Below are 16,092 nucleotides of genomic sequence, written 5' to 3'. Positions count from 1 at the left end.
CTGCCGACCTTTCGATCGGCAAGTCCTAGGCGCTGAGGCTTTAACCCACAGCGCCACCTGCGTCCCTAGAATTTCTGTTACCTTATGGCAATTTACTCGCTGTGAATTATTGTTGTTTCTATTCCTAGTAAGAGGCTGGGTGGTTTTATATTTAACATCATAAATTATCTGATTCATGACAAGCCAAAGGAACAGAGATTGTTATCAATTCCTCTCTGAACTCAAGTAAGAAGTCACATTCTGCATACGTACAGGATTTGGTTCAACACAAAAATGAGCCCAAGGCAAGGGACAGATGCATCATTTATGCCAGTAGTATTAACAGAGTAGACACTGTAAGACTGAACTACCAGTACGACTAGTCCTATTACTATGACGATGAAACATTTGTTAGGTGTCATGGTGTGCTAGGTGCTGTGACAAGAAATCTTATAATTTAATTAAGATGGAAAGGTAAAGAGAAAGACCAGGATTTAGATGAATGATCTTGCTCACTGGTTTGATCATGTGTCTCCTCCCTATCATTCTTGTCACTGTCCTCCAGATACATTATATACCAATGTTGCAGAGCTCCTGTTCATGGCTGTCAAGTCCCCTCTCTGGTCTGTTTCCTCCCATACCCATGCAGAAGATTTTCCCCATTCTGCTAAACAGCACTAGAGGACTGTTGGCCCAAAACCTGAGTACCATATAGCTGGAGGCAGGGGATGGCAGAGGCATCTCCTCAACTTCAATTCCTATCCCTTTTTTGGGATACTTACAATGAGCTGTCAAAGGCTTGAGTGGCCCAATTCACACTTTTTCCTCTGCCTCCCATCTTCCTTTCCTTTCCTTTTTTTAAGGATGGTGTTTGCTTTTAAATGACACAAATACTCTGTCTCAAACTGTTGTCAGACATACACTTGATCCTATCTCGGTTTATTAAGCCAAGATGTAAACAAACCTTTTGGCCATTCCCACAGCCTCTTCTCAACCAGAGTAAACAAACCAGGAAGTTCTCCATTAACTATAGGTTTCCATTTCATCTGAACCAGGAAACTTTATTTCACTGCTTTGGAGTGAGCCAAGCTATTAAGTCAACTTCAGGCATGCCTTAATATCTCAACCTCTTCCATACTTTCCCTGTTCAAATGAAGCAGCTCAGTGGAGCCCCAAAATCCACTTTTCTACTTGTGACATTGAATCAACCCTTCAGTGGGAACATTTATGTGTGTCCAATGTTCTACACCGGACTTTTGCCTAGAATAACATTTGAAGCCTATTTCAAATTTGAATATTTTCTAGTAATCTAAGAATATGACAAAACAGTTTCTTCAAGCCACATTGCATGAATGTTTTAATCTGAAAAAGCACATACCTTGTGACCGAGCTCTCTTCAGACTGTTCCTTCTCTAAAAGATGTTGGAAATACCCTTCTATAGTCTGAGCAGTTAGTGCTTTCTTGAGGTATGGATAGTACAGTGGATGTCGGGCTACTACACCTGTTGTTGCACACAAGAAAAACACAACTGTTATGACCTCAGAGTCTAGCCTCCAGCAAGACTAGGAGTCAGAGGCTGCAGTCTCTTCAGCTAAGGAGACAGACCAGGTCTAGGTCCAGGTGCTGTTGCACAGCAGGAGACAATTGAGTCTGCAGAACATACCCCCCCCCCCCCCGGAATCATCTCCCATATCTCAATGGCCAGAGCTGGGACTCTCAAAAGTAACTTTCCCCAGAGCCATCCAATGTCTCCCTCACTAGTCAAGCTGCACAGGGAGACACCAAGATGGAGGCTATGGAACAGGAAGTGCACATATTCAGGCCAGAGGGTTGGCCCTTTATGGTCCTGAAGTTATCTACAAGGGGTGTGCTTGCTTTAAAAGGCTTGGTCTGTTCTCAATCTTTGTGAGAGCAAGTGGCTCACTTGATGCTATCCATGGTTCTGTAACCTTTGACCTGCCTTCTCCATGAGATCCAGTACAGTCATACCTTCGTTTTCAAACAGAATGTGTTCCAGAAGTCTATTCGACTTCCCAAATGTTCGGAAACCAAGGTGCGGCTTCCAAGTGGCTCACAATTACGCAGGCATGCCAGAAACAATAGCAGAAGCCACATCAGACATTCAGCTTCCAAAAGAACATTCAAAAACTGGAACACTCACTTCCAGGTTTCGATCGTTCAGGAGCCAAAACATACAAGTACCAAGGCGTTCGACAACCAAGGTATGAGTGTATTGAGCCAGAAAACAACACCAGCCACGTACTGTTTTATAGCAAAACTATAAGAAAAAAAGAAACCATTCCACTTCAAGTTTTTCTCAAACCAACAGCCTTGCAGGGCTAAAAATAAATGCATTTTCTACGGGAGATCTTTCTTCCTCTCAGCTGTTGTTTCATGTTTGATCAGCTGTCCTTGCTGGTATAATAATGATAAAAAGTAAGGTAAAGGTGTGGTTGTTTTCTGCTGTATAATTTTTGCATCTGGTGACACATTTTTAAAATAAATTCAAATATTTATATCTCACCTTTTCCAAAACAGTCCCAGGACAGCTTACAATAGAAGTACAAAGATGTGATAAAACAACTACAAACTATTAAAAAAATCCACCAAGATAAACAAGACAGCCAAACAAAGCATCAGTAGGAAGTGAGAAAAAATTCCAAGTTAAGGATGTAGATGATAAATCCATATAGCTTATTGGGGGAAGATCTAGATTTAAATATATTTGAGGTCTACTTTTATATGAAATAAAGTCAGTCTTAAGTTACTGTATATTGCTTCCTGCATCTCTTTCCACTGACTTGTGATAAATGAACAACATATACAAGCATAAAATCCTCAAAGCTTAACAAAAATTCATTGATTGTATTTCTCTTTGACAGATGGGAACTTAGTTGTATTGACAGTGATTTTAATAAGCTCTTCAAGTTTGAAACGCACATATACAAAGTGGGACAAAGGGATGGAACACTGTCAAAGCATTATTTTGAATACATGAAATGTTTAAAATTTTGTTCTACCGCTTCAGCATCAGTTATCCTTGCAAAAATGTATGAAGGTTAAGCATATTCTCAATGTGGTGTGAAAGTTCTATTCATTTAAAAAGCAGCCCACATATGTAACCATAAGAATTGAAGAATACCTATGTTTGCAGAATTGCCTTTGTCCCCACTTCTGGTATAGGCAAGTTCTTCCAGACGATATATATGTGGACCACTTGGTAGATCTATACATATGGAATGAAATAAAATTACTGCTTTCTCACCTGCAACAGGAAAGCTGTTGTTTTGTCTGTTTATACTCTCTAGTGTATTGCTGCTTGCAGACTTGACCAGGCTTCCTCAAATTCGGCCCTCCAGATGTTTTTGGCCTACAACTCCCATGATCCCTAGCTAGCAGGACCAGTTGTCAAGGATGATGGGAATTGTAGCCTCAAAACATCTGGAGGGCCGAGGTTGAGGAAGCCTGGATTTGACTCAATCTTCATGTATATATTCTTAAATCAAGCTAAGGTACGAAACCCTCAGCAACCAAAAACAAAGTTAAGGAGAAATGTATTTTTTTAAAATATTGAATTCTTTATTACAATAAAATATTCACCACATATACAAACACTCCAATAGCAAATATTATAATAATAAATCCTTAATAAGCCAAATTGTGTACAGTATATATCAACATAAACCAAATGAGGTCAAGTTTGCTCACCCACCCACTTTATCCTCACAACCAACCTGTGATATAGGCTGGGAGAGAGAAAAACAGGCCCAATGTCCTCCCAGGTGGTTTATAACAGAGTGGGAATCTGAACCTCAGTCTTCTCAGTCTTAGTCTGGAACTCTAATTTCCATCATTTACCAGTAAATTTTGAAATTACTACTAGGATTGAGAAATGTCCAAAACAAGCCCCCAGATCCAACCACTTATGATATTGCTACAACACTATTACAAATCTGTCCTTTGTGCAATATCCTTAATCTGTTTTATTAATTAAATAATCCAAAACTTTTGAATAAACTGCAAAGCAAAATTATGGCATGTGGTCTAATATGTCTTTAAATGATTGTTTATTCTGTTAAAAACAGTAATTCTACCAATTTTCAGCATGTGGCTATTAAAAGATTATGCCCAAGGCCTATTATATTTTATAATCTGCTAATTTTAGGATCTGCTACAAGAAATATACTTTGCACATTTGACAGAGAAGATTTCTCCAGATTTGATAAACTACAATAACATTTGATTTATTTTCAAGAGGAGATGACTGTGTCCAAATAGAAGACTGTACTGAAAAGCATACCCTGTATAAAGAAAAGTCTATATGCAAAAATAAAAATAAAAAATCTTGGTATGGAGCAATTTTAGTGGTAAACAATAGTACCTTTTAACTCTTCCTGAGTCATGGGCTCATCATGTGAAATTGCTGCATCTGAAGTGAATGAAAGATCCTCCTCATATGTTTCAACATGTAGCCCATTGATAAATATGTCAATCTGGGGGAGGATATTATTTAAACTGTTAAATAGGCTGCCACATATACAAGACTAAAAGCCATGTAGGCAACAAGTTAGATGTAAAATGGGTAAAACTGTTTGTGTTAGTGCTCCCATGCAACATCTAGCTTGTGCTTTCAATGAAATCTGTGTTGACACAACCTATCACACCAAGGCATCAGCTGACTGGACTATAATAGCTCCTGCTTACAGATATCTCACAAATCAGAAGTGTCTACTGCAACCTATAGACGCAGCCAGCCAGTCATGTCAATGGCCTTTCTCCAGCTTTTGATTTTTAAAAACTTATACAGTGTGTGCAAGTACAAGTTTTGCAAAAGATTCAAAACAAAGTGGAATGAGAAGAAAGCAAGCAAGCAAGCAAGCCTTCCTCATGTACATCCAGCAATGGTCAGCAGAAATTGAAGACTAAGTGGAACTCAGGACAATAGGCACCATTCTTACTTTTAACAGATATTTAATTTGGGGGGACTTGGAGGACAGAGGAAGACTTACTGAAAAAAATTTCAGCTGCTCCTCAATTTAAAAAAAATGCAAGGTTTTATCCCAACGTTAGCCATACCCCCAGTACACAAATTGAAATGAACAGACATGACTTAACTTAGACCCATTAATTTTATTGCGCCTGCTCTAAGTATAAATTAGTTGTATATTACCCATACAATTGTATATTTTGAAATCAAAAGGTTTCTAACTTGTAAAGATACGAAACTGCACAAACACTGTTTTGAAGTACAATTACATAAAAGCTAAAGGAAAAGCTCCACTGATCCTCATTCTTCACAAGAACAGAACAAAGCTCTGTTGCAAACCAAATAATAGAATCTTTGTATCAATGCAAGCCTTTGGAGATGGGGGTGGGGGGGGAAACCTTATGCAATAGGTTTTACTCTAGGTCAGACTTTAAAACAATATTTAAAACAGCACGCATTTATGCAACTACTGAAATCCAGGTCAAACTTTAAGCACAGGAAATGGCACAGTCTCTCCCACCCTGCATGGGCCAAGTTTGACACATGAGTGGGGACTCCCACCTGTCAGTCACAATGACCTCAGGTGACTTGTTTCTGCACAGCGCTATGCTAGCCTCCCAAATCAGCTGATTGTCAATACTTGCATGGAAGCACCAATGATCAGAAAAATGTTAGTGTTGGCTAACACCCCAGAGGACAGGATCACACTTCAAAACGACCTTGACAGATTAGAGAACTGGGGCAAAACAAACAAGATGAATTTTAACAGGGAGAAATGTAAAGTATTGCACTTGGGCAAAAAAAATGAGAGGCACAAATACAAGATGGGTGACACCTGGCTTGAGAGCAGTACATGTGAAAAGGATCTAGGAGTCTTGGTTGACCACAAACTTGACATGAGCCAACAGTGTGACGCGGCAGCTAAAAAAGCCAATGCAATTCTGGGCTGCATCAATAGGAGTATAGCATCTAGATCAAGGGAAGTAATAGTGCCACTGTATTCTGCTCTGGTCAGACCTCACCTGGAGTACTGTGTCCAGTTCTGGGCACCACAGTTCAAGAAGGACACTGACAAACTGGAACGTGTCCAGAGGAGGGCAACCAAAATGGTCAAAGGCCTGGAAACGATGCCTTATGAAGAACGGCTAAGGGAGCTGGGCATGTTTAGCCTGGAGAAGAGGAGGTTAAGGGGTGATATGATAGCCATGTTCAAATATATAAAAGGATGTCACATAGAGGAGGGAGAAAGGTTGTTTCCTGCTGCTCCAGAGAAGCGGACACGGAGCAATGGTTCCAAACTACAAGAAAGAAGATTCCACCTAAACATTAGGAAGAACTTCCTGGCAGTAAGAGCTGTTCGACAGTGGAATTTGCTGCCAAGGAGTGTGGTGGAGTCTCCTTCTTTGGAGGTCTTTAAGCAGAGGCTTGACAACCATATGTCAGGAGTGCTCTGATGGTGTTTCCTGTTTGGCAGGGGGTTGGACTCGATGGCCCTTGTGGTCTCTTCCAACTCTATGATTCTATGAATAGGACTTAGCCACATCAGGTGCAGAACAGGTGGCATGGCTTGGCCAATAACAGCCTCATGGGCTGAGTGGTTAGGCCAATGGGCTGGAGGTTCCCACAGTTGCTGGAACTGCTACACTTTATTAATAAGGACATTACTGTTCTTCCCTAACCAGGCTAGAGAAACATAGAAGGAGTTATTTGGAAACAGAGGAGGGAGGGACGAAAGTGCTGCAGAGTCAGAAGAAGCCTTGTGTTTCTCAGTCTTAGGTCCTCAGAAGACATTTAGCCCCAACTCCTTGCATGGATGAGAGTATATGGCAATGTGATTTCTCATTACATTGTAGACAAATAGGGAGGATTGTTCAAGCTTTGCTACTCTGACCTCGCACGGGTTATTTTATTTAGGGGTGTGCAGCTGCTCTGTTCTGCAGCCATAATGAAGCAAATTGGGGTGATTTTACTCTTCGCTGAGTATGAAGTGGGGGGCGGAGGGTGTGTGTGTGACAAGATGGCCCCTGCCTCCCCACAGCTGTAGAGTGGCCAAGGGCCTGCGCAGTCAGTATGGGCGCCGCTCGCACGGCGACTGTACAGGCTGCCACTCTCGAGCGCCATCCATAAGGGCTGCCTCTCACACGACGACCGTATGGGCTGCCACGCATGTGCACTCCGTACAGGATAGCACACGTGCACACTCCGTACAGGATGCCGCGCGTGCACAGTCCGTACAGACGCCACGTGTGCGTCACTGGGTGGTTCTCCCCACCCCTCGGCATCCTGCCCTGGGGGCCGGAGAGGGTTCCTCTGTCACTGAGTCCAACCACAATGTAAACAAACCACCTCAAGTCAAAGATGGGCCCTCACAAAGTTTCATGTCATGCTGTTTTTCTGTGCTCTCTTCCTTTCCGTTCTCTCTGTTTTCTATTCCTCTATCTTTCTCTACTTTTAAGTCAACAGATTTTGCAAGAGGTGTGACTGCCTAAATGCTGCTTGCAGAGCACTAAAGAGCTCTGAATTGTTTTCTTCTTCTTTCTGGTAAAGCATAATGGAAGATTCTTTTTAAAAAAGATTCACTTTTAAAAAAATCATCCATACCTATGCTTGTGGGGGGGACGGGACATTTGGAGCTTTTCAACATTCCACAGACAACATTAAGAACAGTATCGCCTTGTACAGTGGTGCATATTATAGGATGTCTCTTCCCAACACAAACAAGCTAAATCAGCCACCATGAATCTAATGACTAAGAAGAATGTACAAGTAAGAACACACACCCTTCAAAATATAAAACCAATATGAATTTTGTGATTTTCTGCAGCAGCTACAAAGTGTATTTGGGACTGGTACTTAGAAAGCAGCTCCTACCTTGACATTCTTTTTTGGATAAAGAAAGAAAAATGGTTTCAGAACTGGCGATCTGGAAAAGAAGCCACACACAAAAAAGGCAAATTAAGTACAGATGCCAAAAGAACACCTTTCAGTAGGTTTTTAAATGGTTCCTGAATACATTCAACATCAACTATGGTCTTTAGACATTCAGTACATCTATTTAATTCAAGGGTGGTCCTTCATGACCACTGGTCATGATGGCTAGGGCTGATGGCAGTTGAGGTGCAAGACCTGTCTTTTAATTATCAGCAACACAGGATAATTTAAAACCATGCAGTGCAGTATCGCTGATAATCTGCTTCTGAGCCACTTTGTTACGACTGGAAATTTTCTAGAAATATAATGACCAATAAATATTTTCACTGTAGGCAAAGCCCTCCAAAACACAGCAGTCAGCACATTCCTGAGACTGACTAGAATATTTTAGGATTCTCAGCTAAGGGAGTATATAATTTGGCTGTCTATAAAACATAAAGTTAGCTAATCAATATGTTAAGTAACTGACAGTTAAGAAATGCACGAATTCCCTAACGGTTAAAAATAAAAGTATATATTCTTATAACCCCCTCTTAAAAACTTACACTTTTGGACGTCCTCCAACTATTCCAGTGAGACCAGGTGCTAAAAATGAAATATTTTAAAGTTAAGATTCTAAAGATGATTAACAGAAAATCAGTTGAACCATTTTATTTATCGAGATTTGGTTTTTCTCCAAAGCTCCCTCAGACAATGAGATAAAAGTTTTAGGATGATGAGGACTTTTGCCTAAGCATGAGATACTTAAAATCACTCCAATTCCTAATTAGACCCTGCAGAATTAAAGGGCAGGAACAGTAGGATAAATGGAGTTTCAACAGCAGGAGGTCGGGGAAATCTGAAGGAAATAAAATGATTATCCTTCTACTAGAAGACGTGCAACAGAAGCTAAGAAGATGGTGGGAGTTTGCGACTAAATCTAGGAATCTGAGTGAGTGAGTTTTCCACTGATAAAGTATTTAGGATGCCTGTTTCAAATAACTATACAGCTGTCCCCTTTACAAGAGCTTTAGCTGATGGGTCTAAATAACATTACTCAGGGTTCTGAACTAATATGGGTCTAATCTAACACAACACAAAATACTTTTTTAAAAAAATGCAGTTCAACTGTAACACCAACGCAAGTTAGAAAGCAGAATACATTTTCAGCTTTTATAGGCCCTTCTTTTTTTCTATTGTAATATCCACAAGTATTAGGATGAGCTAGAGCCTGAAACTAAATCAGTTTCAAGATTTTAGAAAGAATATTATTTTCGGACACGACTAAACGACTAAACAACAACAAATCGTCCAGCCACAGCACTTATTACGAACTTGAACTTTTCAAACTCTAAAACAACAAGCATCTGAAATCAAGTGTCCTATAGTCATTATAATATTGCACACCATATACAAATAACTTTGCTTACAGAGGCCAATTAAAATTGCTATATCCATTTCCTCTCAACCCAAAGAGATAAGGTATCTTTCAGGATTATGTATTCAAACATAAATGAGGACTGGCCAAGTTAATCTGTTAAACCTAGAAGCAACTTCCAACACACTTGTCATCAGTCATAATATTTACATATACCCAGGCACTTTAAAATCTCAAGCTGCATTAAGCAGCTGTCATCGTGGTGTCAAGCTCCGGTCACTTAAGATGTGAAATAAGGGTCAGCACATTAGTTTTGTAGTTGGGAAGCTGCTTCAGAAGATTAAAAATGTGAACGTTCCTTGCTGACGCTGTTGAAAACTCCGAACATCAGTTTTGTTGTAGTTATCTCAATAAGAATGAGGGGCCAGTATGGGAATTTGGGTGACTCTAATACATGTTTCGAATCTGGATCCACTTCCCCACCCCTGCCTTAGACATACCCAGATTAGATTACAGCTGTACACTCCATATGGGTCTGCCCTTGAGAAGTGTTCGGAAATTGCACTGATCGTAATGGCATGTTTTCAGAGCATATGACAGGTTTTATTGTCTTAGTTCTGAACAGTCAATGCAATTTCATGTGTGGCAGGGACTTATGAAACTTAAGACTTAAGCCCATAAGAAACAGGGGCAATGCCATGCTATCAAATGGTCTAGCTTAGTGGTTTTCAACCAGCATGCCATGACACCCTGGAATAGTGGTCAGGTGTGCCGTGGGTGGCACCGGCCTCCATCCTTCCTTCTCTCCATCCTCTGATGCCCTCTCACATCTCCACCTCCAGAGGCCTGCGCAGCTGTTTGTTGCAGCGGCCCTGGCTACAAGCTCCCCAGGCAAATGAATGGTGGCTCTGGGGCCAGCCAGCAGGTGCTGGTTGCCAAGAGCTGAGTAAGCAAGCTAGTGGGCGAGGATTCCTGAGGAGAGGTTGTATATATGTGTAAATAAACCACATATCATAAAGACACCACAGTCTCTACTGTGCTTCATATTTAAAAGCAAACACAAACCCTGGGTAAGCACCTAGAACCCCTGAATTTTCGAACCGCTCAGAAATTGGGGTGCCATCCAACAGAGCTTTTGACTTTCACTATTAATTAAAGACTGTTTTTATTGACATTCACAAATGTTCTGAGGAATGGGCTTTTACTACACAATGTTGTTGTTGTTTTTGCAAATACGCTGTAAAAGGAAATACATTTTAAAGGTAAAAAAAATTCTTCCTGAAAGCAAATCTGATCAATAACAAGTGTCAAGATGGTTACATGTATCTTATCTTAGCAATATTTAATATCATATAGATAAGTGCTACTTTACTTTGCTCTGCTTGGTAGAACATAAATTTACTGCCAGTTACAGACTGTGACCATACACTGACCCTGCTTCTGTAAACAGAGGTTTAAATCAACAGTGTATTTATTCTGTCTCCAGGCCACTGCAGAAGCAATAAATGAACAGCTTATTCACACGGACCACATGGTTAATGTACTCCTAACATCCCAAGCAACGCAATTACTTAACTACAAAGGGAATTTAGTGCAAATGAATACCTTAAAAGCTGGTCTGTATTGAGGAAGGACCTTGCTCAGCAATTCAGAGTACCTTGCACATGATGTCATTGTGGCATCACATGACTGATGTGGGCAACCCTGCCCACCAACCAAATTTGGCCTTAAAGGCTGTCTGGGGAAGTCAAAATGGTTCCCCACTCCTGTTCTAGACTAACTAAAAACCAAAGAAGTGCTCAGTTTTGGTCAAATGACAACCAATTTTATACAGTTTAATAACCAAGTTTGGTTATAAACCACAACAGCAGAAAAACAACCAGAGACTGAGAGAGAAAAGATTCAAAATTTACCCATTCCTGTTCCAGCTGGAGCAATCTCTCTGGAAAAGATTTCCACTGCCTTTTTCTGCTTATGAAGTACGGCAAGCCAAATAACAACTTCCCGTGGACCCTGTTTTCAGATATTAGAAAAGAGAAAGGTAACAATTATAAACCACATTGAAAGACTAACAATTCTATGGTAAAAAAAAAAAAAAACTCCACAGAATTTAGAAGCGGAAGCGTAAATCAAAAGACACAACTCCTACTGCAAATGGTTTGAAATTTAACTTTGAAGTATCTGTTTATTTCCATAATTTATTAAAATTACCAAACGTGCACGTGAAATTAAGACAATAGTTTTAGTTTTCAGCAGACAAAACATATATAGCATATATAGCAAATAATTGTAGAATGCTGAGCATTAAAAATGTGACTGACACACTTTAACTTGCAAGCAAGCCTTCTAAGAATAGTCCAAAGTTTAGAATATTTCCATAGTATAAACTTCCCTAATAAAAAACTGCTGCTGTTGTCAGTAACAGGGTCAGTATGCTAACTTTCAAATGGCACAGTTCAGAGTCTGGATGATATGTTCTGTACAGAAGCAAATTTGATCGTGAGAACATTATATTTTGCAACAGAAAGCACAATATCAAGAGATATATTTTCTTGCAGAAACAGAATGTTGTATTTCTAAAAAAAGAGATATTTCATACATGACTTTTTAAATTAAATATTAAATAAATTGGAATAATTCCAGCCATGTGTACAGATTTAGATACTGAAAACAGCCTGGACTACAGGGACAAGTATTGACAGTTTAAAGGTTGCATGAAGCTTCATACTTGGAAGAGGATCCTACTGAGAGAAGTTATTTTAAACATTTTTATCCCGCTCCTACCACAACAAGAGGGGGTATACAAACAAAATATATAAAATATAAATAGCAACCGTAAATTATCAGTAATAATACCACCAAATAAATCCAAGGCCTGGCTTCAGAATGCTTCCTAAATCACTGTAAAGGGCCATTAATGACCTGCCTTGTCCTGTAACAGAGCCTCAGTTTTATAAAGAGAAAACCCAGCTCCTTCTCATTTTCAGCCTGATCATTCTAAATAATGCCATTTTGAGCAATAGCTGAATAATGGTACTTATGAAAACTACCTCAGTTATTTTCAAATTAATATTATATATATATATATATTCATGGCAACTAGGAACTTCTCCTTAACACAAATGGTAACTTTTACAAAAAAAAATCACAACTGCACAGTGAAGCAATATTTGGGGGGAAGCATTGGCAATGTCCCCCTTACAATAATGCCCCCTCCAATTCCACAGCTGCAATTAATTTAAAGAAAAGAAGAGACATAGCTGCTCACTAAGCAATAAATGTAATATGTATTTTAATTCTTAGCCTCCATTCCTTCCCAGTCGGTGGAAGAATATAAACAGGAAGAAAGTGATAAGACTGGTAAAATGCATGAGAGGAACGATCTTCTTCTCAATCTGGTGTTCTCTGTTTCTATTCATCTTCCCACCTAGGCACCGAAACCAGAACACAAAAACAAAAATATCCTCTGCAAATAATGTCATACGCTCCATTTCATTCTCCTTTCCTTCAGGGCTAAGTAAACGATAAGACGGTGAAAATGAAGAGTAAATGGAATTGCAAAGGGAAATGAATACTTCTCTTGGCTAATCAAGAAAAGTGCTTGTGAGTCCACCTTCTTACTTACATCGTCTGTACTCCTTTTGGCGTGAGGTCCGTACGTTTCCTCAGAACCTAAAATCTGTAGGTTAATTTTGCTGTAGTCCTCATATCCCAGCTGATCAAACATCAGGCGTGTCCTGAAACAGGTCAAATATATTCACTAGGCTGCTGCTAAAGAAACTTTTGCAACACCCAAGGTTTGTTTGTAGAACTCAAGTCCCGTTTGCAGGCTCCCCCCAGACATGTGGTTGGCCAGTGTGATTTACTAGGTATACCTTTGGCATGATCTAGCAGGGATTTACTTATGGTCCCCATTCTGAGATTCAAACTCTACATGGGGCAACAGCAGACAAAGTCTTCTAATGGGTTTTCTGCCTTTGTGTGTGAAGTGGATGCAGATGTGAGTGTGTTATACGCAGGTGACATATACATATATTTTTCCACTTCTGCCCACTTGTGGCTTACCTCTGGCTTAAAGGTAAAGGGTACAGGGACCCCTGACCATTAGGTCCAGTCGTGGCCGACTCTGGGGTTGCGGCGCTCATCTCGCTTTATTGGCCGAGGGAGCCGGCGTACAGCTTCTGGGTCATGTGGCCAGCATGACTAAGCCGTTTCTGGCGAACCAGAGCAGCGCACGGAAACGCCGTTTACCTTCCCACTGGAGCGGTACCTATTTATCTACTTGCACTTTGACGTGCTTTCGAACTGCTAGGTTGGCAGGAGCCGGTGCTTTTCTCTTCAACTGAGCTCTGGCACCAGCTAGCTGGGAGAAAAGCTCTTGGTATGTTTTGGCTCACCCACCCACCCTATTCATGTGCCCTTTAAATTGTATCCTTGTCCCCACTTTATACCAGCAGGTCACAACAGTGTTTAAAGATGCAAGTCTACCACCTTCACATGGAGTTTGGGTCAGAGAGCAAAGCTTCCTATTGGGCAAGTGTTAGCATAGCTATAAGCTCAGAAACTGGTGAAAGATGGGAGCCTCTCACCCCCCCCCAAAAAAAACTTCCGCCCTCTTATTATCATAGCTCTCATAATAAGAAAATGTAAAAGAATCAAGAAAATCCTAAATCCTCATAAATGAAGTAAGTCTGAAACATTTTTCAAAGAATGTATTTGAATTTCCCCCCAAGCTATTCTACTCATTCCTGGTATACTCTTAACCGTTGTTGTTGTTTTAAAAAAGGGTGGGGGATAAGAATGAGTGTGGAAATCAAATCATCTCTTGCCCCAGCCAATCTTTTTTTTCAAGGGAAATGCCATTTACCTTCCTGCCAGAGCGGTACCTGTTTATCTACTTGCACAGTTGTGCTTTCGAACTGCTAGGTTGGCAGGAGCAGGAACCAAGCAACCACCCTGTCACGGGGATTCGAACTACCAACTTTCTGATTGGCAAGGCTAAGAAGCTCAGTGGTTTAGACCACAGCACCACCTGCATCCCTCTTCTGGAAACACACTTTCTCATTTGACAGGATTCATATATTGAAATAGGCAACTCCAGGCTTAATTTGCAAATATGGTCACAGGCAGTAATGCTTCTAAATGTCAGCTGCTTGAAACTGCAGGAGGGGAGATCCATCTTATGCTTCGGTCCTTCCTGAAGGTTTCCTGCAGGCATCTGGGTGGGCATTGTTAGAACAGGATGCTGGACTGGATAGGCCATTGGCCTAATCCAGCAGCTTCTTCTTAGGTTCTTATACATAATGAACGCCTGATAATATGCTATTGGAAATATTAAGTGTATATTACATTGCTCTTAATTTAAGATAGTGACATTTTAAGTTGTGGACCAAATGACATGGCTACTTTTTACCAATGGGGCACCGTGAGATGATTATACAATTAGGGGAGCTGTTCTACAGTAAATTCCAACCTTTTCAAAATACTTTCAGCAGTTCTTCTTGCTTTTTCTATTGCCTTTGGTCCTCCTACTGGGCAGCAAGCTGTAGCTCTGAATCCATCAAGGTACGTAGCATTTACCTGGAAAAACAGAAAAGATGTGAATAAATTATTAATGGTTCATTCTCATTATTCATTCTCATATTTTGTTTAAAATGGAAGAGCTATCCTTGCAGCAATAAGGAGTATCACAAAAGAACAAAGCTGTATATTTTATGCAAAGGGTTTACTGAATGAAGAGCGCTCATAGCTGATAGCTGAAGCAAGTGGCATTAGAAAACTGGATTGGATTGATTATATTTGCAATTAAGATCTGCGCTCAAAACACTCAGGGCAATTGTTATTCAAATAAACCCTTTGACAGTGCCTGTGGCTTTGTTCGTCTGTGACCACTCTTCAGTTTCATTAGCTATGCAGACTAATGTTTAACCATCTATTTAAAAGAATCCTTTACTCTTATTTAATCATATTCAGATAATTAGAGAGGGATAGATTAAAGTTCTGTCTCATTTTAGAACTAAATTAAGATAAGATAGGATGGTTGTGATTTTCAAATGCTGTCAGAAGTTGGAATATAATCTTTATACCTGCTAAATAGTATATCTGTGTTAAAAAATGTTTTAATATGTATACATTTAAATGTGCAAATTTCTGTTAGATACAGAAAGAGACAGTGGTATAGTACAAAAAGCCCCACTGAACCAATGCAAGATAAAGTAAATTCAAACCTCAGCCTAAAAATGGTTATGTGAGATGCCAGCAGACAAATCACCCTCTTCAAATCCCCAGATTCAATGCACAGAACACTACACAAATTTGCATCTGCATTATCCAAAAGTTTTAAAACAAATTTTCAGTTTGTATGGTCTTTCAGACTCCTTTTTCTGCACAGCCTGTTCAAACAGTTTGGATGGTTTAATTTCAGACTGTTTACCACAGAAAGGACTGCAAAACCTTCTAAAACTAAATACATAAAGTGAAAATAAATAAATGCTATGCAAAACAGACTTGCCAAGAATTTCTTGAAAGACTCATCACTTCAGTTCAATGATGTTTGCAAAGTGTCTATATTCTTTTCATTAGGCATAGGAAAACACATGTTTCACACCATGGCAATACTATATTTTCTTCAGGCTTATACTACCATTATCATTATTGAAACAATAATTAGAACCTTGTAAAATGCTGATGGAGGCAATCCTTTTGCTCCCTGAACTTTCACTGCACCACCTTCAATGCCTGAAAAGGGATATTTAAAAGATTGGAATTACTTATAACCAAACCATTATTAATAAGCATTTATGAGCTACTGCACTCCAAAGTGTGTAGGACTGACAA

General features: G+C 39.9%; 1 protein-coding gene across 2 annotated transcripts in view; it reads right to left on the bottom strand.

Annotated features, from left to right (window-relative positions):
- Nucleotides 1-16,092, bottom strand: part of LOC307224011 (uncharacterized protein) — a 396,785-nt gene that overhangs the window by 361,418 nt on the left and 19,275 nt on the right. For both annotated transcript variants that reach the window (XR_013842368.1, XM_079990452.1), the window contains exons 10-18: nucleotides 15,929-15,993; nucleotides 14,729-14,835; nucleotides 12,881-12,992; nucleotides 11,169-11,268; nucleotides 8,444-8,483; nucleotides 7,839-7,890; nucleotides 4,362-4,473; nucleotides 3,123-3,206; nucleotides 1,358-1,481 (exon numbers count right to left, since the gene is read on the bottom strand). Coding sequence is in view for 1 of the 2 variants with exons in the window: in XM_079990452.1 (XP_079846578.1) it covers nucleotides 1,358-1,481; nucleotides 3,123-3,206; nucleotides 4,362-4,473; nucleotides 7,839-7,890; nucleotides 8,444-8,483; nucleotides 11,169-11,268; nucleotides 12,881-12,992; nucleotides 14,729-14,835; nucleotides 15,929-15,993 (796 nt within the window). In the remaining variant the exon portion in view is untranslated. The remainder of the gene's footprint in view (nucleotides 1-1,357; nucleotides 1,482-3,122; nucleotides 3,207-4,361; nucleotides 4,474-7,838; nucleotides 7,891-8,443; nucleotides 8,484-11,168; nucleotides 11,269-12,880; nucleotides 12,993-14,728; nucleotides 14,836-15,928; nucleotides 15,994-16,092) is intronic.

The sequence above is a fragment of the Podarcis cretensis genome (assembly GCF_951804945.1).
Source record: "Podarcis cretensis genome assembly, chromosome: 9".
NCBI classification, from domain to species: domain Eukaryota; kingdom Metazoa; phylum Chordata; class Lepidosauria; order Squamata; family Lacertidae; genus Podarcis; species Podarcis cretensis.
Note: the sequence above shows the minus strand (reverse complement) of the source record. Positions and strands in the feature narration are given on the sequence as shown.